The 26,018-nt window shown below is 49.4% G+C and overlaps 3 protein-coding genes across 4 annotated transcripts in view; 1 reads left to right on the top strand and 2 right to left on the bottom strand.

Annotated features, from left to right (window-relative positions):
- Window positions 1-4,072, top strand: part of zbtb1 (zinc finger and BTB domain containing 1) — a 5,607-nt gene extending 1,535 nt beyond the window's left edge. The window contains exon 2 of one of the 2 annotated variants that reach the window (XM_056580863.1): window positions 455-4,072. In XM_056580863.1, coding sequence (XP_056436838.1) covers window positions 455-2,601 — 2,147 coding nt within the window. In that variant the 3' untranslated portion in view covers window positions 2,602-4,072. The remainder of the gene's footprint in view (window positions 1-454) is intronic. The other variant, XM_056580864.1, reaches the window with a different exon arrangement.
- A 360-nt stretch (window positions 4,073-4,432) lies between these two features.
- myh6 (myosin, heavy chain 6, cardiac muscle, alpha) lies at window positions 4,433-11,447 on the bottom strand. The gene is made up of 2 exons (XM_056580854.1): window positions 5,563-11,447; window positions 4,433-5,233 (listed from the first exon to the last, which is right to left on the bottom strand). Exon 1 carries the CDS (start codon window positions 11,370-11,372, stop codon window positions 5,577-5,579), a length of 5,796 nt encoding a protein of 1,931 aa, XP_056436829.1. The 5' UTR covers window positions 11,373-11,447; the 3' UTR covers window positions 4,433-5,233; window positions 5,563-5,576.
- Window positions 11,448-14,972: 3,525 nt separating this feature from the next.
- On the bottom strand, window positions 14,973-25,627 carry pak6b (p21 protein (Cdc42/Rac)-activated kinase 6b). The gene is made up of 9 exons (XM_056580865.1): window positions 25,297-25,627; window positions 19,894-20,103; window positions 18,351-18,992; window positions 17,630-18,031; window positions 17,163-17,296; window positions 16,561-16,687; window positions 16,123-16,248; window positions 15,822-15,956; window positions 14,973-15,457 (listed from the first exon to the last, which is right to left on the bottom strand). Exons 2-9 carry the CDS (start codon window positions 20,098-20,100, stop codon window positions 15,290-15,292), a joined length of 1,941 nt encoding a protein of 646 aa, XP_056436840.1. The 5' UTR covers window positions 20,101-20,103; window positions 25,297-25,627; the 3' UTR covers window positions 14,973-15,289.
- Window positions 25,628-26,018: the final 391 nt, after the last annotated feature.

Raw genomic sequence — 26,018 nt, 5'->3', positions numbered from 1 at the left:
CTATAGGTAGCCTGTTATTTAGTAGTCATTATGCAGTGGATAAGATTAGCTTGTCAACTTAAAGAGCCAGTGAATCTACTGTTTTAGCTGGAATTCAAACAGATTAAAAAAATAAAAAAATCTTATGTTAGCACTGCTTCAAATAGCATGTCTGAACATCACAGTTAGGGTTAGGTTGTTACTTTTTTTAGTTTGTTTAGAAAAAGGTTGCATGAATCGGTTAATTACCATCTCCTTATTCTTGAGCGGTCATATTGTGAACATAACATAAACCCTCGCAATCTCAGCAAATCTTAATTGAATAAACAGAATGAGACAGCAAATATTTGCAGCTAGGCCTAGCAGACGCTGGCTCAATCATTCACGGGGTATTGTCGAGTGATGCCTATGATGTCCGAGTGGAGGCCGTGGTGATAATGGCTCGTGTTGTTGACCCTGCTGCTCTGCTCCCCAGGGGTGATGGCCAGGCCAAGCCACAGCGATCATGTGCTCCAGCAGCTCAACAACCAGCGGGAGTGGGGCTTCCTGTGCGACTGCTGCATCTCCATCGGAGACATCTACTTCAGGGCCCACAAGGCGGTGCTGGCGGCCTGCAGCTCCTACTTCCGGATGATGTTCATCAGGGACCAGCAGGCGGCCGGGCGCCTGGACATGAGCAACATGCAGATCAGCGCCGAGTGCTTCGACCTCATCCTGCAGCTCATGTACCTGGGCCGGATCATGGTGGGCAGCTACGAGTTCGAGGAGCTGAAGGCGTCCATGGCCTACCTGCAGATGTACTACATCCCCGACTCCCTGGACGACCTGCGGGACATCCGGAGCTCCAACCTGACGCCCTCCTCCTCCGCCTCCTCCTCCTCCTCGTCCAGCTCCTCCTCCGCCGCGCCGGTCGCGGGGAAGATGATGTTTGGCGTGCGCATGTACGAGCAGCAGAGGACCGCCGCCGAGACGGACCAGCCCAAGATGGCCGTCGCCAGTGTCGCGACCCGCCCAGCGGCGCCTCCCGCCCCCGTGATCCGGGTGGCGGCGCTGCCGCCGCCGCCGGCGGAGGAGGTGGTGGTGGTCGCCGGCACGCCTCTGATCGTGGCCCCGCCCCTCGTGGTCCTGGACGGCCTGGTGGAGCAGCCGTGCGACCTCAGGAAGAGGTCGGGCGGCATGGGCCGGAGCGCCAGCATGAAGGAGCGCCCGCGCTTCGGTCGCACCTACACCTGCGACGACTGCGGCTTCGTGTTCAGCTGCGAGAAGCTGCTGATCGAGCACATCCTGACGTGCACCAACCGGAAGGCCTTCCCGACGCCCCGGGCCGCCGCCGAGGCGGACAACGACTCCAGCAAGGCGGAGAGCTCGGCGTCCGAGGGCCTGGACGAGCACCGGGTGGTCTGCAAGGAGGAGTGGCCCGAGGACCCGGCGGACGCCATGAACCGATCGGTGGCCGCCGGGAGCGACCGCGGCGAACCCGCCATCGCCAAGACCGTCTCCATCAAGACGGAGCCGGAGGACCCCCCGTACTCCGAGATAGAGGTGGTCCGAGTGGGGCAGCCGCACGCCTCCGACTCTGCCGGCCGGGCCAGCGACCCCAGGGTCCAAGACTCTACTATACTAAAGGAGAAGGAGGAACCGGATCAGGAGCACTCCGAGCCGGGCTTCTCCCGCATGGACGACGCTCCTCAGGGGCCCTTCGAAGGTCACATGTCCAGCAGCGACGACTCTGGGATCCCCTCGAAACTGCGCAAGGTGAAGGAGGAGAAGCAGCCGGAGTCGGAGGAGTCGGCGCCCTGCGAGCTGTGTGGCGTGGAGCTGACGGAGGACGACCGCTCGGGCCACTACCTCTCCAGCCACATGGGGCACATCTGCGCCTGCGGCCGCTGCGGCCAGGTGCTCATCAAGGGCCGGCAGCTGCAGGAGCACGCCGAGCGCTGCGGCGAGGTGCAGGAGGCGGAGTCGGACTCCCACGGCGAGGACGACTCCTCCCTGATGGAGGAGGAGGAGGCGCAGGGGATGGAGGACGAGGAGGAGGCGCCGGGGCTGGAGGAGGGCCTGCAGGACCCGGCCGACCTGGCCTGCCTGCACTGCGGCCTGGTGTTCCAGAACGAGGGCCGGGCCTTTCAGCACGCGCTGGCCTGCCACGAGCAGCAGCTGCTGCGGCCCGCGCCCTCGGAGGACGGCGTCGAGCCTGACCACCGCCGCAAACACTTCTGCACCCTCTGCGGGAAAGGCTTCTACCAGCGCTGCCACCTGCGGGAGCACTACACGGTGCACACGCGCGAGAAGCAGTTCAGCTGCCAAACCTGCGGCAAGCAGTTTCTGCGGGAGCGGCAGCTGCGGCTGCACACCGACATGCACAAGGGCATGGCGCGCTACGTGTGCCCCGTGTGCGACCGGGGCACCTTCCTCAAGCACGACCACGTCCGCCACATGATCTCCCACCTGGCGGCCGGCGAGACCATCTGCCAGGTGTGCTTCCAGGTGTTCCCGAGCACGGAGCTGCTGGAGAGCCACATGGACGTCCACCTGTACATCTGCGGCGTGTGCGGCGAGAAGTTCCGCCTGCGCAAGGATATGAGGGGCCACTACAACTCCAAACACACCAAGAGGCTCTAGCGGGGGGCCCGTCGGTGACGGGCAGCCCCCTGCTGCTAGATACAAAGCCATAAATGTGACAACAAATGTATGCACTTAAAACACCAAAAAAGATGTAAAACTGCACTTTTACAGGATCTACATTAGTGGTGCCTCGGGCTTAAATGTGTTTCAGCTTTACGCTTAATCCTTCCCCAATCCTTTTTACTGAGTCCAACGTGAGAGAATTTCTGAATTTCGGGTAATGATGCGGTCATACATTTCCTCTGATGTGTATTGGCTTCAGCTTTATAAATTGGCATCAAGGCATGCCATGGCTTGGCACCTAAGATGGCTGATAGTTCTTGATACTGCACCAAGCATTTAGCTGCCTAGTATTTTACCATGACGTAGAATCAAGCATCTAGTCTACTGGGAGTTGAAGTCGTGACTTAACATCTATGCTGGATGTTGATTTCATCACTTCGCATACAGCAGCTAGTATGCTGTGTAAGCCCATACTGAAGCTGAGATCTTATGTTAAGTATTAAACAATGGCGTGATGATCGGCTCCATTACTTATGCTCAACGGCATAAAGGTTTCTCCTTATTTACGCTAGTTTGGCCTAAGATGAGGTGTGTGTGTGTGTGTGTGTGTGTGTGTGTGTGTGTGTGTGTGTGTGTGTGTGTGTGTGTGTGTGTGTGTGTGTGTGTGTGTGTGTGTGTGTGTGTGTGTGTGTGTGTGTGTGTGTGTGTGTGTGTGTGTGTGTGTGTGTACTTGGGATTTATTAGAGTGTGTTTAGGTATTATTAGGTTTTGTGTTTATATGTTTTGTTTTTTGCTAGGTTGTGTTTTTATCCCGCATTCAATACCAAACATACAGGACTAATTGTAAGAAACTGTCTGACATAGTGCTTCTGTCATGGAAACTGACCAATGAAAATAAAAGAGTAGGTAAGGCAGCATCTGTCATTGCTTCTAGAGATGCGGACAAGCTTTCAGGAGGTAATTTTAAAGTATCTTAATCCTTCATAATGCATACAAACTATGATTGATCTGATTAACCGTTTTACATTCTCCCACGTGCAAAAGTCAACACTCACATCTGCTGTACTGAATGGCATAATCCTTAACTGCCCCAATAATATAAATATTATACTGAACCTCCAGTGGGTACTGAGTATACAGCCATGTATAGAGGGGCAGAATAGCCTACGGGTACAGAGTCCTACAGTACCATTGTCCGTTTATGCCTAGCTTAATACATACTGTTACCCTTAGTTCTATACATCAGAAATCCTAACTTATGACTGATGTGATCCAAATGTCTTTTAAAGTTCTCTTTTAAATCAGCTTAATAAAACCAAGTAAACTTGTTCCACGTGTTTTTCATTCTTCTGCAGTCATCTTCTTCATAACCTCTGCTCTGACCCCACTCATGGGGAGGTCAGAGTTCAAGGGACTTTATTTAGAGGTTAACACCCCAGTCTGAGGTTCGACTGCCAGTCGTAAGTTACTGGTTTTGACACACATGTATGCAGCCTGCCTGTTGGATCCTTGAGGAAGGTGTCAGCATCCTACCGGATCCTTAATGACATCCTCAATACGACTGACATCTTCAGTCGTATTCAGTCGGTTTTGTTTTCAAATAAAGGGGTAATTTGCTGGCCCCCTGTGGTCTAATGGTAAGGTTCATCACACTATTCAGTTGCTATTCATTTAACTGCTAGGTAACAAATTAAGCAAATATAAAATAAATGTAATGAATTAAAAGTAATGTAATGGATAATAATTGACTCCATTGGCACTTGACACAGCATTGAGTTAAACACACAAATACAGTGTTGATTCTGAATAAACCTCTGGAAAGATAACTATGAAGCAAAACGTGAAATTAAAGATTTAATGTTATACGTTACATATACATTTTGTATTCTGACGCACTGAAGCACATTTATCAATATAAATGGATGCATTGTTTTTAACTAGGCCTAATTTAATGGTTTTATTTTTCTGTCAGGAGTACAATACATTGATGGGAATTAGCTAGACAAGTACAATAGACAGTTTCTTTAGAAAAAGTTTCAAAATATTGAATTTCCTTCTACCCATCAAGTAATAACCAGCTGCGTTCATTGATTTTCACTGCAGAGATATGGACAAATAATTTATTCTAAAATATAATAGCTTAAACTGGTATCAATGGCCGAGCTTTCCTATTCTAACTATTAACCAAGAACAATTGCGTTTTATATTGCTATTACTTTCAGTTTGCAGTTTCGTTCTTTGAGTTTTCTCCCTCGGTCAAACTTTGCAAAACTTTGACCAGGTGAGTCCAATTACAGGTAATACCGAAACGACACACTACCTGTAGGCGTGATGAAGTGTGTAATATCAATAAAACAAAACACTTAATAGTAAAATATAGGACTAACATGTGATATAAAAGGCATTCAATGTTTACAACCAGGCCTAAACTATGGAGAAAAAGAACTTCAGGTTTAGATATATTTTGTTTCTGGTAAAGCATCATTCTGAGCATCGAAGGGCAATTTGTAGTTTGAATACTTTAGCCCTGGTTAGGCAAATCCAGCGCAAGGCTTGCTGCTAGCTGTGTTCCCCATGGCAACAGACACATCACGTGGGTCAATGTCCACCAAACGGAGTAGAGTATCTGTAGAGGAAGCAAAGCATCATGTTATGTTTTAGAACAGTTGTCATCAGCAGAGTTTTCCAACATGTGATCATCTGTATGATGTTTAAACACCAAGCTTTCCAGGGACAGCAGAGGAAAATTAGTTGTAATAAGTCAATATTACTATATATTTGCCAGAATGGCTATGGACCAAGGTTGGAAAGGTTATCTGCAGTTACTTATGATGATTCTTACCTAACGTAACGTATGCGTAGTGTTCCTTGACTGTTGCCTAGTAACAGATGTGTGTCGTGTGTCTTGACTGTCACCAAATAACAGGTGTTGGTTGTGTTTGTCTGGTCACTCACCATCGGTTGGCGTGTTACTCGTCGAGACCCTTCTTTGAGGAGCCGTCCCTGGTCTTCGCCCGCAGCTTGTTCACCTGAGACTCAGCGATGTCCCCCCGCTCCTCCGCCTCCTCCAGCTCATGCTGTAGTTTGCGGAGCTTGGCGATGTTGACGTTGGACGCCTCCTCGGCCTCCTCCGCACAGCGTTTGTAGGACTTGACCTTGAGCTGCAGCTTGTCCACCAGGTCCTGCACGCGGGCCAGGTTCTTGCGGTCCTCCTCCGTCTGGTAGGTGAGCTCCTTGATGCGGCGCTCGTACTTGCGCACCCCTTTGACGGTCTCCGTGCCTCTCTTCTGCTCCGTCTCCAACTCGTTCTCCAGCTCCTTGATGCGTCCCTCCAGCTTCTGAAGCTGCTTCTTCCCGCCTTTCATGGCGACCTGCTCGGCTTCGTCCAGGCGGTGCTGCAGGTCCTTGATCGTCTGCTCCATGTTCTTTTTCATGCGCTCCAGGTGGGCGCTGGTGTCCTGCTCTTTCTTCAGCTCCTCTGCCATCATGGCAGCGTCGGTGATGGCCTTCTTCGCCTTCTCTTCGGCGTTGCGGTTCTCCTGTATGGCGTCCTCCACCTCAGACTGCAGGTGGAGAACATCCGCCTCGTGCTTCTTCTTCTGGTTGATGAGGCTGGTGTTCTGTGAGTGAAGCAGCTGCATGCGCTCTGTGGCCTCGGTCAGCTCGTGCTCCGCCAGCTTCCTGCCTCGTTCCGTCTGCTCCAGAGCTGACCTCAGCTCCTCCAGCTCCGCCTGGATCAGATTATTCCGCCGTTCCACCAGAGCGATGTTCTCTCGGAGATCATCGTTCCCATGGGTTGCGTCGTCCAGATGTATCTGGGTATCTTTCAGGTATGCTTGGATGACTTTGAGCTGCTTCTGTGCATCGGCCGCCTGTCGGTTGGCTTTGCTCAGCTGGACCTCCATTTCATTGAGGTCGCCCTCCATCTTCTTCTTGACGCGGAGCGCCTCGTTGCGGCTCCTTGTCTCAGATTCCAGAGAAGACTGGAGGGAATCGATTATCCGTTGGTAGTTTCTCTTGGCCTGATCCATCTCCTCATCCTTCTCAGAACCCTTCCGTTCCATGTCGGCCTTCACCTGGTTATACTCCAGCTGGGCCCGGAGGATCTTGCCCTCCTCGTGCTCCAGAGAGCCCTCTGCCTCCTCCAGTGCTGACTGAAGCTCGGTCTTCTCCTGCTCCAGCTGCTTCCGGAGTTTCTCCAGCTCATGGGTGTTTTTCCCGCCCTCGCCGAGCTGGTCAGTGAGGTCAGAGATCTCTTCCTGGAGGATCTTGTGCTCTCTCTTCATGGTCTCTAGCTGATCCAGAGACTCCTCATAGGCGTTTTTTAGTTTGAAGAGCTCTGTGCTCAGAGAGCGAGCCTCCTTCTGGCTCGCCTCCAGCTCACATTGAGACTCCTCAAACTTCTGCTTCCACTCGGCCATCACTTTGTCAAACGACCGCTGCTTCTTGTCGAGAGCTGTGGACGCTGCGTTGGATCGCTCAAGGTCCAACATGAGATCTTCGATTTCATTTTGGAGGCGGTGTTTGGTCTTCTCCAGGGAGGAACACTTTGCGTTCACAGCCTCGATGGCTTCCTCCGCCTCCTGAAGACGCTGGACCAGCTTCTTCTTGGCCTCTTCTAACTCCTCTGTGCGCTGGATCCCGTCTGTTTCGTATTTGGTCCGCCAGGTTGAGACCTCAATGTTGGCTTTGGACAGCGCCCTCTGCAGCTCAGCCTTGGCCTCCTGCTCCTCCTCGAACTGTTCTCTCAGGAGGTCACAGTCGTGACGAGCCGACTGCACCACGTGGGCAAGGGCGTTCTTCGCCTTGACCTCCTCCTCCAGCTGTCTGCGGAGGTCTTCCAGCTGCTGGGTGTAGGAGAGCTTCCCCCTAGTGAGCTGTGACACCAGGCACTCCTTCTCCTCCAGCTGACGTCCCAGTTCCCCGTTTTCAGTGAGAAGTTTGGCTCTCAGGGTGGTGAAGTCATTGATCGTCCTCTGAGCCTCCTCATACTTGCTCTTGTACTCATTCATGTTGTCCTCCATTGAGCGGCATATCTTCTCAATATTGGACTTGTTTTTGACCACACACTCCATGTTGGATGATATGTCATCCAGCTCCAGTTTCAGTTCAGTTTTTTCCTTTTCCAGCTTCTGCTTGACTCGCTGAAGGTTGTCAATCTGTTCACCCAGTTCAGCAACGCTGTCAGCATGCTTCTTCCTCAGTGCTGCAGCAGTGGCCTCGTGTTGAAGTGTAGACTCCTCCAACTCCCTGCGGACTTTCTGGAACTCAGCATCTCTCTTCTTGTTGAGCTCCACTTGAGCCGAGGTGGCGCCCCCGGCCTCTTCTAGACGCTCACTGATGTCCTCCAGCTCACGGGAAACATCGGAGCGCTGCTTTTCCACTTTGGCCCGGGCTGCCCGCTCAGCATCGAGCTCCTCCTCGAGCTCCTCAATCCTTGCCTGGTTCTCCTTCAGCTTCTTCTGCAGCTGGACGCTGACCACCTGCTCGTCTTCTATTCGTCCGTTCAACTGCGACGTTTCAAAGTCTTTCTTTTTCAGCTTCTCCTCCAGTTGCTGTTTGTCGTTCTCCAGGTCCATCAAACTCTCCTGACTGAGTTTCAGGTCGCCTTCCAGCTTTCGCTTTGAACGTTCCAGATCCATCCTGACCTTCTTCTCTTGTTCCAGGGAACCCTCCAGGTCATCGACCTGCTGCTCTAACTTGACCTTGGCCTTGGTGAGGGTGTTGGCCTTGTCCTCTTCACTCTGAAGGTCGTCCAGAGCCTGCTGGTGGGCCTCTTGTAAGGCTTTCTTCTCCTTGCTAAGCTTCAGGATGTTATCATCCTGAGAAGCCAGCTCCTCCGTGAGATTCTTCACCTTGTTTTCAGTGGCGTGTTTCTCCTTTTCGACCTTGGCTAATGTCAGCTCAAGGTCGTCAATGTCCTTTTTCAGCTCGGAGCATTCGTCTTCAAGCTTCCGCCTTTTGGCAGTGAGATCAGCGTTCATCTCTTCCTCATCCTCCATCCTTTCAGTCATCTCTTTCAACTTTGCTTCCTGTTGAATCTTACTCTTGATGAGCTGTTCACAGCGCTCTTCCGCGTCTGTTAATGTATCCTGTTCGGACTGAATCTGCATTGTCAGGTCATTTTTCTCTTGGAGAACCGTCACTATTTTCTCCTCTAGTTCCTTCCTTCGGGCCTCCGATTTTTCCAAGGCTTGTTTCATCGTGTTGAATTCATCCTTGATGTTGGCCATCTCCTTCTCTGACTCTGCGCTCTTCAGCAAGGGCTTGATCTTGAAGAAAAGCTTCATCCAAGGCCAGTTCTTCACCCCCAGGAAAGAACGAAGGTTCCACTGAATCAGCAACAGAGCATCTCTGCGCTCCACAAGCTTGACAAACTCAGCTCTCATTAAAATTGCCCTGGCATTGGCTTGGATCCTGGTGATAATGCGGGACAGTTGCTCATCTCGCATCTCCTCTAATGTACCTAGCAGACCTGCCTTGAAGAAGACCTTGGTGTGGCCAAACCTGTACTGGGTGTGGTCGATGTCCAGCGACCCCAACAGCTTCTCTGCACACTTTTTGTTGTCCATGAATTGTCCCTCGGGAATGGCAGAAGCATTTAAGATTCTGTACCGCTGTTTGAAGTCCCCGTACAGGACCCTGTTGGGGAAGCCCTTCCTGCAGATCCTGATGCCTTCCAGGACACCGTTACAGCGGAGCTGATGCATCACCAGGCAGTTGTCCATGATTCCTGGAGTTTTCTTCTCATTTGGAATCAGACAGCGGACAAAGTGTGGATGTGTGGTTTTCAGGGTGGACATGAGCTTGTTCAGGTTTTCTCTGTGAAGGGCTGACACTGTCTGGAAGGAGGAGCCTTTCTTTTTGGCGCCTTTGCCCCCCTTGTCAGCTTCGGATGCACAGCTGGAGAAGAGCACACTGAGAAGCTTGAGGGAGGACTTCTGGAAGAGCCCCACCACAGTCTCATTCAAAGGATCTTTGTTTTTCACCAGCCAGTTGCCAATGTTGTAGTCGACTGTCCCAGCATAGTGAACCAGAGCAAAGTGGGCCTCCGCTTTTCCCTTTGCAGGTCTAGGCTTCTCAAACATTTTGTTTTTGCCCAGGTGATTGTCATAGAGCTTAGACTTAAACGTCTGGTCACTGGCTTTGGGGAACATGCACTCTTCCTCCAGAATAGACATGATGCCCAGGGGCTTCTCAATGAGGTCAATGCAGGCCTGCAAATCCATCCCAAAGTCAATGAACTCCCAATCAATGCCTTCCTTCTTGTACTCTTCCTGTTCCAGGACAAACATGTGGTGATTGAAAAACTGCTGCAGTTTTTCATTTGTGAAATTAATGCAGAGCTGCTCAAAGGTGTTGAAGTCAAAGATCTCAAAACCTGCAATGTCCAGCACTCCTATGAAGTGCTGTCGGTGCTGCTTGGTTTCCAGGGAGTGGTTAATCCTCACCACCATCCAGTTAAACATCTTCTCATACACTGACTTAGCCAGCGCACCAAGGGAGTAGTAGACCTGGTCCACCCCTTGACCTTTGGTGACATATTCATTCCCTACCTTCACCCTAGGGTGGCAGAGACCTTTGATGAGATCCGCCGAGTTCAGACCCATGAGGTATGCTGATTTATCAGCCGCTTCAGTCCCGTCTGACTCTGCCTGCTCCTCGCGCTGCTTCTGCTTGAACCTCATGTTGCCATAGTGCATGATGGCACCAGTCAGCTTGTACACCCCCATCTTTTCTTCCAGGGTGAAGCCGAGGACATCAAACGCACTATCAGTGCCTATGAGCTCCTCAGAGTCGTTGATGGAGGCGACGGTTACCTCTCCTTGGGAGATGTAGGAGTAATCGTAGGGGTTGTTGGTAATCAGCAGCATGTCCAACAGCTCCGGCTTCTGATTGGACAAGATCTGGAAGAATATGTGATAGTTCCTCTCAGACTTCAGCTGGAAAGTGACTCTGGACTTTTCAAGCAGGTAGGTCTCGATGTCTGCAGAGCTAAGCTTGCCGCTGTTCCCGAAGTGAATCCGGATGAACTTTCCAAAACGGGAGGAGTTGTCATTCCTCAGGGTTTTGGCGTTACCGAAGGCCTCTAGCGCAGGGTTGGCCTGGATGATTTGATCCTCCAGAGTCCCTTTGTTGGCATCCTTCTTGACCGCACCGCCAACCGCAGCGATACTGGCAAAGTATTGGATGACTCGCTTGGTGTTGACGGTTTTCCCAGCACCGGATTCTCCAGTGATGAGGACAGACTGGTTCTCCCGGTCAGTGAGCATGTACTGGTAGGCGTTATCTGAGATGGAGAAGATGTGAGGAGGAGCTTCGGTCCTCTTCTTCCCTCTGTAGGCCGCAACCACCTCTGAATCGTACACTGGCAGCCACTTGTAGGGGTTGACGGTGACACAGAAGAGACCAGAGTAGGTGTAGATCATCCAGGCAGCGTACCGCTCCTTGAGGTTGAACAGCACGGCAGGCTCGTGGAGGAAGGTGAACATGGCCATGTCCTCTATTTTATCATACTTCGGCGGGTTCTGTGGATGGACATCAGATTCTGGAACTGTCACTGTAGTGTCGTCCTCCTTTTTTACAACAACCTTCCCTCCTTCCTTGCTTTGGATCTGCCCCTTGACATATTCCACTTTATCGTCGACGACGAAGCACTGCGTTTTGATGTCAAAAGCCCTGGTTTGGGCCTCCAGGCGCTCCTTGTCAGACTTCCTGAGATAGATCACAGCCTTTCCAAACTCGGCCATCAGCGCGTCACCCATGGTGGAGGCAGTGGTAGGATAGAGTCCTGGTAGGGCTGGAGATGACACTGGCTGAAGAAGTGATGTCCGCTCTGCTCATCCTCTCTAGGGCCACGTTATAAAGGGATCCTGGGCTCCATATTAGGAAGCCTCTAGGAATGGATCTTTCCACAGTGGGGTCAGACCCAGGACCTTTGGCTGTTAGAGTCCATCTATGGAGGCTAGCGTTTCACGGCCTATCTCCATCCTTCTGTCCTGACCGATAACAAGCAGAGACACCTCTACATTTAGCCCAGAGAATGCTACGTATGTGTCGGATGAAGACACGAGGAACCATTCTGTATATTGTATTCAGGTAATAGCCGCTTCAAGTAGTTCAAGTTCATGTAACATTTTCATTTTCAGTTTAGGGAATAGGACTTTGGCCTGACACCTCTCCCAAACACAAAACACACCCAATGAAGGTTTTTCCATTAGTCAAACTTAAGTTTGTCCTGAATTAAATATAGCAACCCTTTAAATGTGTTAAATGGTATTTTCTAAATAATAAATAAATGCATTGTCACCTCATGTTAACAAAATCTGTTGAATAATTAATTCAGATAATTGTCCACTGTGTTCCTTATAAGGGTTTCTTCCCTGGGTTTGAGGTGTTTCTCCTTTGCTCTTTACAATGTATAAAGAACACTGTGATTAAAGGTTTAACAAATACATCTGACTGGTTATACATGTGTCCTAATGAACAGTTTCAACACCACCCTGTATGATTTAACAAATCACCCCCCTCCACCCCTAGACAACGCCAAGAGAGGACAGGTTTGTTTGTTAAATGCCAGGGAAGAACAAAGGAACTGTGAGAAATGTGCTATGGTGTATCCGCTAATAGAACAACGATGCTGCCTCTTAAAATGCCTTCTGATAAAATGTTATCTTAAGTAGCCCTGCTCCAGCCCCAGCATCGTCCTTCTTATCATCAGGACATGCATTCTACTTCGTTTATTCTTGTAGTTCTCCCTGAAACACGAAGAACAAGTAGCAAATGACAAGATATACATAACAATGTTGATAATGACACATATAATTATATATATGCAATGAAATATATAATGATATAAATAATGAAACAAAACCAAATATATACAAAATATAACAATGCATAAACTGCCTCAGGACTGCGGCTAAAGAATGCCCTTCCCAGGTGACACCTTATTCATACCAACATTGTTCAGAAGACTTTCCTGCATAACTGGGCCTCATCTGAGACCAATCAGGCTTTACATTAGCCTCTGGGTCTTGGCTGCAGAACCACCAGAACCAGCCCAACTAGCCACTCTTTCCTTCTAATTTTTAAGCATTTGATTGACTCTTTAATGACGGTCGTCCTTACTGAACCCAACCCAGGGACACTGAGCCCCAGAGGGGGGGCCCCGAGGTGTCCAGGCCCCGCGGCGTCCAGGCCCTGGCAGAGGGAGGTGGAAGGGTGACAGTGTAGACTCAGGGCTGTTCTCCCAGTGGCATCGAGGGAGGAGCGGGAGGACTCTGACACACACGCTCAGACAGGCAGGGAATGCAAGAGGTGATTCGAGGACATCGCCTTTAGGATCGAAGACTGTTGCTGAAGAGACAGCAGCCTAAAAATAATACCGAACTATGAGCAGAGACGGGGCAATGATTGACAGGAAGGAGAGATACAGGAGAGGGCTTTATTTTGAATATACATATAAGTCTTACAAACTATTTCAGACGATGTATGCCAAGTCACAGTATCTCTTAATACAAATATATACTTAGTCAGGAATTCATTGACTTTTCTTGTTAAAATAGAACATAGAATAAAAAGACACGTTTTGCTATAGACATGTGCAGTAAGGGTCCACAGAGATTATTCTCCATGTTAAATCCCCATAGAAGATTCTTCTCTCAGTAATTACTGCTAAGCCATATCACTTTGGTTCATCATCAACTTTAAAGAGGTAATCGATCAGTTCACTATTTTAATGGAGCATGTTTGCCACTCGGGAAAGCCAAAAAACAAACAGATGTGGACCCCGAAGCAGTTATTTTGCAGTACGGTAAAAAACACTGCAGACTCACTATTTTACTTTGTGCAATCTATGATAATTATTTACTTTTGTAGAAACTGCTACGCTCAAATGTTTCAATTAACCTTAGCTTACAATTTAGGATATATTTAAATTGCCCCATTGGAATAGTAGTTATGTACGTTTGGCACAATAAGGTACACAGTGTTGTACGCATCACTAATCTCTCACCCATACTACCTAAAAAAAAATAAAGCATAAAATGTTATTGTACTATAATCTTGTCAGGCCAGCTGATCTTACAAACCAAGCTTTCTTGGAACACACACATAGTAAATACAATACAGGCAGAATGCATCTGGACCTGAGAGGGTTCAGAGGGACCATGTGACAGCCAAGGTCCATGCATAGATATTTTTTTATATATTTATATACCTAAATAATTTACCATAAGCCAAACTACCCATTCAAGAGCTGGCTTCGACTGCAATAATGTAGCCAGCTCAGATTATTTCATGACTGTATGTCCACATCATTCATACATCTCGCAAACACAGTATTAAATAAAATGTTAGTAAATTATTTTTACAGCAAACCCAGTATTACCATGAGAACACCAGATATTTCCTTTCTGTTCTGAACAATTAGACACGGAAAATACTGAAAATTTATGGAATGTAAATACAACACTGAAAAGTTAAATATTTTTGCCATTTTCAGTAGTAAGTAAGCATTTTTATGAATGAGTTCTAAGGAACATCACTTAAAACCTGTTCTAAATTCTGTTATAAATGTTGTTAACTCGTTCTCAATAAGATCCCGTTCTTAATTCTGTTCTTAACATTCTAAACCCGTTTTTCTTCCACATTTAGAAGACCTTGCCATTCGTGACACTGTTTTGCACTTGGATTAAAAAGTGAAACTCCAGTATAATTCAATCCTCTGAATACATTGCATAGTTTGGTGAAAAGATGGAGCATTTGATACTTTGTATAGTCAATCTGTCCTTTTCGCCGGAATGTTTATTATTTGAATTGGCCGCTTATTCACGTTGTGGCTAATGCACAGTTTTCACATCTTTTATTGGCTAAGCGTCTGGTGTAAAGGACTTTTGGTCGGTCGGCAGGCTGCGCAAAAAATGCAAAGGAACTGAAATTCCAATGATCCTAATTTGCGTGAAGCTTTGTCGTGAAAGCCTCACGTAGTGAGGCTGAAGTCCAGTCATCCCGATGCAGATCCTGAAATACACCGAGCTGTGTGCTCTCCAGACGGTGCTATGAACCCAGACGTTGGGTTCTCCCACGTCTCCGGGACTTCAAACAATGGTGGTTATCTTGGCCATGGCTAGAGGAAAGAAACGTTGACGTTTACGTTCCTCACACAAGATAACGCTTGCGGTTCACTCGCACAAGTAAAGCAAAGTGAAAATTCCCATTGCTTTTGGTGTGAACATGGCTAAAGGCTGCAGTGAGAATTTAAATAAAAGGAGAATATTGGGCTGGCACAAGAACTAAGGTTTCTCAGCCGAGGGTAGCAATCAATAATGCGATCTTCATCATCCATGTCATAAGAGGTCCATCAGATGTAAAGTAACATCGGGGTGTGAGATGGAGGTTAAGGTCAGGCCAGCCAACAGATTCAGATTCACCAGTGGAGCAGTCCGGTCAACAGACTCTGTAGACACTTTTCTCCTCCCCAGATTACGTCACGTCCATCCGTCACCATCGGTAACTAGTTCTGTTTTTACTCGACGGCGAGCTAGACATAGTCCGATTATCATTTCTAGGATCCATAACTCTGGTCTGAGGAGCGAGATTATTCTGGGTCTTCATCCGGTGGATTATTCCCGCTGAGCGTGTATCTGGCTGACATGTGGTCATCTCCTCTGCTGCTAGCTCAGCAGAGGGACATGCGCTTGCGGTACTGCTCCACCAGGGGCACCAGGCAGCGCGGGGAGCTGGCCTGGAGCAGGAAGGGGTGGGTGAGGAGCTGGGCGGAGGTGGCCCTCTGGACGGTGTTCCGGGTCAGCATGCAGCCCAGGAAGTCCTTCAGAGCTGGAGACATCTGGGGAGACGACAACCAGTGAGTATGGGAAGGTGTGTGTGTGTGTGTGTGTGTGTGTGTTTATGTGTGTGTGTGTGTGCGTGTGTGTGTGTGTGTGTGTGTGTGTGTGTGTGTGTACGTGTGTGTGTATTTACATGTGTACGTGTGTGTACGTGTGTGTGTGTGCGTGTGGGTGTGCTTGTGTTTGCTTGTGTTTGCATGTGTATGTATGTGTGTATGTGTGTATGTGTATTTGCTTGTGTATGTGTGTGTGTGTGTGTGTGTGTGTGTGTGTGTGTGTGTGTGTGTGTGTGTGTGTGTGTGTGTGTGTGTGTGTGTGTGTGTGTGTGTGTGTGTGTGTGTGTGTGTGTGTGTGTGTGTATACCTTGTGGGGGTTCCTGACGGTGGGGGCGGGGTCATCTCTGATTTTCTTCATCGCCACCACTGGCGTGTCGCTGAAATACGGAGGTTCACCATCCACCATCTCCACCACCATGATGCCTAGAGACCACACATCCACCTAGAACACACACACACATATTAACACATCCAACTTGAACACACACATAATTATCACATCCATCTGGAACACGATCACACATATTTAACCCATCGACCTGGACTGCACACTATTAACACGTTCACCTCAGTTAAACCACACCCTTTAGCAGCAGGGTTTAAGATACCTCTGGTCCGTAGGGGGTCTTGGAGATCACCTCTGGGGCCATCCAATATGGCGTCCCCACAAGAGACTTTCTCCTGGCTATGTCTTTGCTGATCTGAGCGCAGAAGCCAAAGTCTGACAGCTTCACCTGCAGGAAGAGAAGACAGTTCCAGTAAATACCCTTACTCACTACGGTTTTACTGTTTTTATATCTGAATATCTGAATTCACTTCATAGAGAGTGAATTCAGATACGTCTCATTAAGGTGCAGGTAGGGTTCAGGACATCTTGCTCAAGGATGCCTAAGAGTAGACTGTGGACATCAGAGATTGTACCCAGTAGCTGCTGGTTCCGTATCAAACAGCCTAACTGCTAGACTACCCTGCCCCCTTGTGTGTATGCGTCTGTCTCTCTCTTTATATATATATAGTGTGTTGTGGCAGGTATGTATGTGTCTTACCCTGCCGTCCAAGGCTAGCAGTATGGAGTCGCTCTTGATGTCACGGTGGATAACTCCCTCGGAGTGGAGGTAAGACAAGGCCTGCAGGACCGCCTCACACACCGTAGCTATCTGCTCTTCGTTCAGCCTGGTGAGACCCAACACACAGGTTAGCATCGCAACATGAGACGCTAGTATGAGAAGCTAGTATGAAGGTTGTGATTGGCTGGGATCCTCACAGCTCACCTGGTCTCCCTAACGAGGTTTTCTGACCAGATGCTGTTACCAAGGTGTGCTCACCTGGTCTCGTTAACGAGGTGCTCTCCCCAGGTTGTGTTAACGAGGTGTGCTCACCTGGTCTTGTTAACGAGGTGTTCTCACCTGGTCTTGTTAACGAGGTGTTCTCCCCAGTTTGTGTTACCAAGGTTTGCTCACCTGGTCTTGTTAACGAGGTGTTCTCCCCAGGTTGTGTTAACGAGGTGTGCTCACCTGGTCTTGTTAACGAGGTGCTCTCCCCAGGTTGTGTTAACGATGTGTGCTCACCTGGTCCGTTAACGAGGGGCTCTCCCCAGGTTGTGTTAACGAGGTGTGCTCAAATTGTCTCCTTAACGAGTTTTGCTCACCTGGTCTCGTTAACCACGTTGGTGAGGGCGCCGCCCTGGAGGTACTCCATGATGACCCAGAGCTCCTCCTCCACCAGGGCCGACCGGTACATCTGGACCACGTTCTGGTGCCGGTAGTCCCTCATGATCGCCACCTGTGAACCAGCGCAGTGCTGCTAGTACTACTGTAGTACTACCGCGCGACTACCATGTATTCATGTTATGTTCATTCATGTTAAGAGTACATAGTACATAGCACATTAATGTATGCACATGTCATTTACAGTGATGATAATAAAGGTTTAAGTGATGTTAATAAAGGTTACAGTGATGATAATGTAGTTTATAGTGACTATAAGCTAGTTTACGGTGATGAGAAGGTAGTTTATAGTGACTATAAGCTAGTTTACGGTGATGAGAAGGTAGTTTACAGTGACGATAAGCTAGTGTACAGTAATAATGATGCAGTGAGTCTCCAGCGCTATAACCTCGTTAAAGAGCAGCTCCCTGCGCTGCTGCTTCCTCAGGTCCATCATCTTCACGGCCACCTGCCGCCCGCTGTGGCGCTCGCGTGCGATGCAGACCACACCCGTCGAACCCTCGCCGATCCTCACAAAGTTCTCCAGCGAGGTGCGGGGGTCCCCGGGGCCCACCACCATCTGGAGCGCCGCCTTGAACTGCTGGTGGGTCACCCTGGTGGACCCGGGGCTGGGCCCGGGCGGGGGCTGTGCGGAGGGGGCGGGGCTCGGCATTGGGGCGAGGCCTCCTGCGGTAGACCTGGTGGTGTACCTCGGGGGCGGGGTCAACGGGTGGGGGGCCACGAGGCGGCCGGTGATCGGGCTGCTGGTGCCGTTCGGCGGAGGGAGTGGAGACGAGCTCGCTGAGCCCGGCTGGACGGGGAAAAGAAACACACTTCCTGTTAGCCGATAGCCAGGGCCAAGTAATAACGCTCCACCAGGAAATAGGTTTAGTATATTTAGTGGGGAACAACGTTGGCATTGCAGCTTCCCTTGTAACCGACGTCATTATGCAAGCAATTTGGGTCGATTGGTGACATTTTTTAAATGTTTAAATGCTTTCTCAGAGTTGGCAGCCATCCGTTAGATAATCATGATTAGTCTAGCGAAAGAAATATTTCCCGGCAAAAAAGGTGTTTATGAGCAGTTGAGCAGAAAGTCTTCGAGTACGACCGGCCAGAGGAGCTCTTACGTGGAGGTCGTAGGAGGAGTGGGGTCTGCGGGGTCCGCCCTTGGCGCTGGACAGCAGGTCAGGGAGGTGGTTCCCCGCTGGCTTCACCCTCCTGCTCAACCTGGAACCCGTCTCTGGCGTCTGCGCGCCGTAGTGGGCGGACGCCGGCCTCTTGTTCCCAGGGCTGGGGTCGGGGCCGACGGGCGGTCCGGCACTCTCGTTACGGGCGTGGTTGCCCATGAGGCTGCCTGTCCTTCTGATCCCGGGGGCGGCGGGGGCCGGGGGTTCGCTGGGGGCCGGCGTCGGGTGGAAGTCGATCTCGTAGGAGGACTTGGCCCGGGGAAGCACGCCGTTGGCGGGCAGAGAGACGCCGGTCTTGGCCTGCAGCTTGGGGCTGCCGCTCTCGCTGCGGACCTGCCGTATGCGGTCCTGCCAGTAGGTGGCACTGGCCGGGTTGGGCCCATGCCCCTGGGTGAGCTCCAGGTACTGGTAGGTGTCCCCCTCCTCCAGCTCTCCCAGCCGGCCCATCGACTGGGCCCGTTTCCGTGCCAACAGGCTGGTCCGGCGCAGCGAGTTGGAGCTGGTGACGGACAGCTTGGTCATCTCGGCGATCACATGGGTGATGTAGTCCTCGTGTCCGATGAAGCTGCCCCGCACTATGGTCTGGAGGTCGGAGAAAGTTTACAGTTAAAGAACCGACACGATCCCGAGGGCTTTGATTGGTCAATAGTTAGGTTAGAAAAAGGAACCCGGTGAGGACTTTAAAATACAAAAGTATAGATAAAGTGAAAGTCTAGGATAGACTGCCTTGCTTTTTGCATTCCCTTTCTCATTATGATACGATAGTGTAGGAGAAGAAAAACGTGTTGTCACATGTTCACTAAATACAATGCTGAGACAACATGATGCTTTTATTATTCAGATCAAACAGCCATCCTCCTTATCCCAGGTAGCGCAGGAAAGGAAGCCATGTTTGAGAAGCTAGTGTGCGTGGCCTGTCCTGTTTCCCATGTGTTGCTGCATGCCTGTCTAGCTGTCAGCCTGCACCTCAAACAGCGACTGCAAACCTCCAGAATCCATGTCAGCAACAAAGAAATGCCGCACACGGAGACCCCACTGTGTAAACAACTGATTGGATTCCATGACAGGAAGACAGGTAAGGCACATTGGTAACAAGAGATACACAGGGGAAAGAAGTGAAGACAGGTAACCCAGGTACAAGCAGGTAGACAGGTAACAGCAGATAGACAGGTAGCAACAGGTAGACAGGGGGGAAGAGATACAGAGGGGAAAAGACTGAAGACAGGTAAGACAGGTAGAAACAGGTAGACAGGTAACAGCAGATAGACAGGTAGCAAGTGGGAGACAGGTAACAACCGTTAATAACACATAGACAGGTAGGTGGACAGGTAAAACCAGGCACACAGGTAATGGTAGGTAGAGGTGGACAGGTAACAACAGATACACAGGTTACGGTAGGTAGACAGGAAAAGCAGCTGAGAGCAGGCAGACAGGTAACCAGGTGGTCAGGGCGGGTGACCCCTGAACCCCAGGGGGGGCTCACCTTCCTGGGCACCAGCTCCACCTGGGTGACGGTGGAGGGGTCCACCAGAGGCAGGGGTCTGCGCAGGTTCTCGATGAGGCTCTGCCACTGGGGGGGCAGGCCCACGTAGCAGCCCCGCGCCGCGTCGTACGACGTGTGCACGCGGTGCTGGAAGTCCAGCGGCGCCGAGATCTCCAGCCCCCGCTTCTTCTTCCTCCGGCGGAACATCCCCTGGAAGAGGCAGAGGCAGGCGGTGGGCGGACAGGAAGTAGAACCCTGACCGCAGGAAGGCGGCATCTCCGGTGGGAGAGGCTCACAGGGTGGGAGAGGGTGAGGCACGAATCGGAGAGCACAGACTCACACATAGACGTGCCCGCACATGAATCTACCCTGAAGTCACACACATGCACTCAGACACACACTCATCCACACATACTCACTCAGACACACACTCATACACACAGACATGCAGGCACACCCTTACACACACATTTTGACACACTCATTCAGGCGCGCACACAGACTGGAGGACATTTGTCAACTCTGCGTCTCTCCTGCTTCGCTTCCCATCCCCCAGCTACCTCTCCTAGACAGAGACAAACCCAGGTCTCAGCACGCCCAGTTCCTCCCCCTCTCTCTCTCTCTCTCTCTCTCTCTCTCTCTCTCTCTCTCTCTCTCTCTCTCTCTCTCTCTCTCTCTCTCTCTCTCTCTCTACTCACTGCTCTCTCTCTCTCTCTCTCTCTCTCTCTCTCTCTCTCTCTCTCTCTCTCTCTCTCTCTCTCTCTCTCTCTCTCTCTCTCTCTCTCTCTCTCTCTCTCTCTCTCTCTCTCTCTCTCTCTCTCTCTGTGTGTGTGTGTGTGTGCATTTGTGTGTTTCTCCCGCTCAGACCTGATCAACAACCTTCCAGCTTCGAACAAACCAAACTTCCTTATTGCCCTCAACACAGCGTATCATTTACAGACAAACAGGTCTAGTGTGGGGAGCAGAAACCTTGTAAGAACTTGGAGGCCCCGTCTGGTTCAGCCAATCAGCACAAAGATACAAACATACAAAGATTGGTTCTGCAGGCTGGGCCAAAACAAGAACCCAATCTCAGAGATTAACAGACGTTTACTAGGATATAAAAAAAGCACATATAGGAAACAACGGTAACACTTTAGAATAGCGTCCAGTCATCAGTCATTTGTAACGCTAGTTAATGATGGACTAATCAGTAACCAAATATTAACATACAGTTAAATGCTACATCAAAGGGTTAATATGCTACCACCAGGTGTGATGTTCATCAGCCATTACAAGCCATGTCAAACCTACCCTCTCGGGACATCACAAGTGGAAGGGCTGAAGTGTGATTGATGGTCCTGCCGACCAGCCTGTCAAGTGGATTGTAGCAACTGGAAGGCTGATCTATCCATGTAACAATTTGTCACTAAAGGGTCAATTTTAACATGGCTTGCAGTGGCTAATCCACATAACACTTGGTGGTAACACAGCGTCTCTTTAGCATAGCACTAAATCAATCATCAGCAACAATCATCTCATTGTCAAGGTATAGTTAATGATTAGTTCATCAGTTATTGACAGCTTGTAGATGACTTATTAGTAAACGTTATTATGAATTGTTACCAAACAAACAAAGGCCTAAACCAAAATAACAGGTTCAGTATCGAGGAGGCTGGAATAATAAGGAGCACAGGTGAACGAGTTCACCTGTGAGGTATGAACACTGGAGACAAACATCAGAGACGTTAGAGTCTAGTTGGTCACAGGTTTGCATGCTTTGCAATTTTTTGGTGCCATCCAAAATGCAAGAAATGTGGATGGCTAAATAGCACACTACCCAGCTCCCGTAATGCACACTGGCTGCGTTCCATTCGTTGTTCAGCACAAGCTTGTTGACTTCCTCTCATGACTTATCCCCGGGGGAATCTCCGTAGCCCTCATGAGTATTGTTCTACTGGTATGAAAACCTAATGTAAACATGGTGAGGCCTCAGGGAGATAGTCAACCACCATGGTTGGTCCGGAGGTTTACGTCACCCACAATGCCTTGCGGTAATGCATTTGGTGCAAGAAAATGATTCCATGGTAGGCTGACAGTAATGTGTGTAAAACAAAGGTTGTTCAGCAACGAGGGAGAAGATGAATGCATTGGTCAAGGTAATGACAATGTCAATACTTATCGCAAGGCTTACATGTCGTCTGTGTACAAGTGTAAGTACACCAACAGGTTTCCATATATTCTACTCATTTATTTCATAAAATCAAAATCTCTGCAGCTACATCATTTCTTTTTGTTTTATCCTTTTTATTGGAGAGTAAGACAGGAAGGTATGGTAGAGAGCGGGGAAGACATGTAGCACGGAACAACGGGCAGGAATCAAACCCCGGTCGCTGCGGTAAGGACTGGGCCTTAATGGTACACTCTCTACCCGGTGAACCACCGGGGCAGCTCCAGCTACATCTGCTGATTGGTAAAAAAGAACGATAGCACTCAGCCTGCAACCAGCCGCAGGTCTTTTGTAGATTGGGCGGAAAGTGCCCACGGGCGGGTGCGTTCCATTGAACCTCACCGCTCCTCCTAACCCACTCTCCCTCTGCTCTCCAAGGTTCCTCCGTGTGATGCATGCTGTCAACTCATACCAAGACATGACATCTAACTTGTTTGTTAGATGGCACATGTTTATATACTTGCAATACCCCGGAGAGCCAAACAGAGAATTCCTGATTGTCATGTGAGCGCAGGTCTAACAGCCACAACATGTCACTTGTTTGCTAGATGAACTGGTTCAGATACAAATGAGGCCAGGATCACACATATACGTGCGCATACATTGGCACACACACACACACACACACACACACACACACACACACACACACACACACACACACACACACACACACACACACACACACACACACACACACACACACACACACCACACACACACACACCCAAGCACATAAACACATAAACACACACACACACACACACACACACACACACACACACACACACACACAAGCACACACACACACACACACACACACACACACACACACACACACACACACACACACACACACACACACACACACACACAATCACATAAACACACACACACACACACACACACACACACACACACACACACACACACACACACACACACACACACACACACACACACACACACACACACACACACACACACACAGTAGAAGAGAAGAGAAGAAAGGATGAGAAGGAAGGAGATGAGAGGAGTGGTGAGGAGAGAGGAGGAGGTGAGAGTCCAGGAGGGAGGTGTGGAGAGAGGAGGAGGAGTGGTCAACTTACTACTGTGTTCATGGTCTTCTTTCTTCAGGTCTAACTTGAGGCCATGTCCAAACCAGATCTAAAGCTATTTGGCTTTGGATATGTACATATCCCAATGTAAGTAGTAGTAATGGTTGCTGTGTGTGTAGTGGGAGTGCCGGAGGATAGATAGCTGTGGAAAAACAAGGATCTCAGATCCTGTCCCTCTGCTCCTCCTCCTCCTCCTCCTCTTATCGATAACTCCCAAGCGGACCTGATTGGCTATGAGGATACCCCACTGGCTTTTTATTGGACACCAAAGATATCTCTGTCACAAGAACAATACTTCTCTCTGTCACGGGACTATTAGTTCACTCTTTCACCAGACCAGTAGCTCACTATGTCACCAGATCAGAAGTTCACTCTTTCCCCAAGTCAGTAGATCATTCTGTCACCAGACCAGTAGTTCACTCCGTCACCAGACCAGTAGTTCACTCTGTCATCGTACCACTAGTTTAGTTGCTGCTGTCTGTATGCAATTGTCTTCCAAAACATTAACCCATTCATTTCCGGGGACTTCATCTGATATCAATGTGTCAAGAGGAGTTATTTTGAGAGGCATAGAGGTAGTAGTCGTAGATTTTGGTAGATTGCATCACCATAGAAGGCGGTTGTGTTTTGTAAGATAAGGAGTACAAATAGTTGCAACAGATACCTTTAATTCAATCATAAAAGGTATGGCAGGGTGACCTTCTGCATTTGATGTTTTATTTCATGTCAATAATTACCTGCTGTTATGTACCAATGGACGGGCCGCCAGAAGTTAAAACTTTAAAAACATAGAGCTCCCTAAATTATGGGACCCAAGATAAGATAAGACAAGATCATTTGGTGACGAATGGGATGCATCCGAGTAAAAGAAAACAGAGTTGTGTATAATGGACATTTAGAAGGCTAATTATGAAGGCTAGGGAATAGAAATTAATGTTTTATGGATTCAGGTGTTTTATGTGTGCTGGAAAACACCTGTCAGACAGACTGCTGCAGCCGCACCAGAACTTTATATGTTCCGGGAACTTCCAAGAACCCCCCTGGAGAGATGGCTCTTAGACGCGTCAAAGTGTGTGTGAGTGTGTGTGTCTGTGTGTGTGCGTGTGTGTGTGCGCGTGTGTGTCTGTGTGTGTGTGCGTGTGTGTCTGTGTGTGCGTGTGTGTGTGCGTGTGCGTGTGTGTGCCTCTGTGAGAGGTCCTTCCAAAGCTCCTCAGTGGCCAGTCGGGGGAGGAGAACGAGGGGGGGGTGTAGATCAGGGTGGAACTCCAACATTCCTAATGAATCATCATACCATCTCTACAAGACCAGACTGCTCCAGCCACCTCTCCACCACCACACAGAAACCTCCCTGCAGCGCTTAACATCAAGGCCAGGCCTCGCCATAGCACCAGGCGGAGTCTGAGTCATCACAATTCAAACACAAATAAGTGACTCCATGAACAAGTAACTCAGCTGTAAGCTTTTTGAGTGATGGACCAACGGACACAAACCAAGCCATAAGAAAGCCCCATTGCACCTCTCGGTTCCGGCTGGTCGGCCTCTGTCTGAGACAATTTCGAATTAAGACTGCCTGGGTCATTTCTGACCGATTCCCTGATTGGTTTGGAGAATCGATCTTGCCTGTCAATCACTGATGCATCACTGCTCAAGTGAACAACAAACACATTGAGGGAGGGAGCAGGGAGGGGGGTGTTTTTGAGGCAGTTTCAAAACCATGCCGTCTTCTGCTCTTTTCTGCTCTCTCTCTCTCTACAACTGAATCCTGAATCCAACCTAAGTTTGAGGTCGTCAACAAGAACAGCTTTAAGCAGCTGGTGTTGAGCATGACCTGACGAGGACCGGTGGATGGGTGGGGGGGGGGGGGGGGGGGGGGGGTTGAGAAACATCAGCTGACCAACCGAAGGAGATGTTGATGTCACACACAGAGGAAATAGATCGGTCTTTTAGTCATAGCGTCATAGAGAGTTTAGCGGTGTAGCGGCTGTGTGTTGAAGCTGATATGACTGGTTGAAGGTCCAAGCTCCAGGCTTGGATCTAGACACACACACACACACACACAAACACAAACACACTAACCTTTTTGACTTCCGAGCTTGTCCGAGTTGAGGTGTCTCCAGGTGTGGGATCAGGTGAGTGCAGGTGCAGTCATCTGAGTCCAGGAAAGCCCCAGGTCCAGGTTAGTCCAGGCGGGTCCAGGTGAGTCCAGGCAGAGTCTGCCTAGCTCAGATCACACCATGCTCATGCTCACTATAGCTAGCGCTCTGCTAGCCAGTGCTCCTACCTGTTGCTACCTGTCCTATCTGCCACATGGCTGTTACTCATCCAACTCTCCCTCGCTCACTCCTCCTCTCCCGCCCTATCCCCTCTCCTTCCCTCCCTGTCATAAATTTAGATTTATCTTCTCCTTTTTCCCTCCCTCCCATATCTTTGTTCACCGGTTACTCCCTCCCTCTCTATCGCTGTATTTCTCCCACCCTCCCTCCATCTATTTCACCATGCCTCTTTCCTTCTCTCAACCTGCATCTCAACAATGTTGCCAAAACATCAGTGTCACCTGGAAATCCAATCACATGGGACACCTTTCATATGTGACATTAGCAGTGGCACTGAGGATAAACATCTTTATTTTATGAGCTCCATACAAATTAAAGGGCACTCTTGGCCGGGGAATTGTTAATTTGCATGGTCAAAAAGTACATTTACATGTCCTAAGCACCAACTAATTCAAATAGGAGACTTAAAAGGAGACTAAGGAAATAGGGTTTCTCTGGGCAGGTCTCTGCTTGCAGGGATTGAGT

The sequence above is a fragment of the Gadus chalcogrammus genome, chromosome 21 (assembly GCF_026213295.1).
Source record: "Gadus chalcogrammus isolate NIFS_2021 chromosome 21, NIFS_Gcha_1.0, whole genome shotgun sequence".
In the NCBI taxonomy this organism is placed as follows: domain Eukaryota; kingdom Metazoa; phylum Chordata; class Actinopteri; order Gadiformes; family Gadidae; genus Gadus; species Gadus chalcogrammus.
This window is presented reverse-complemented; position numbering and strand designations above follow the sequence as displayed.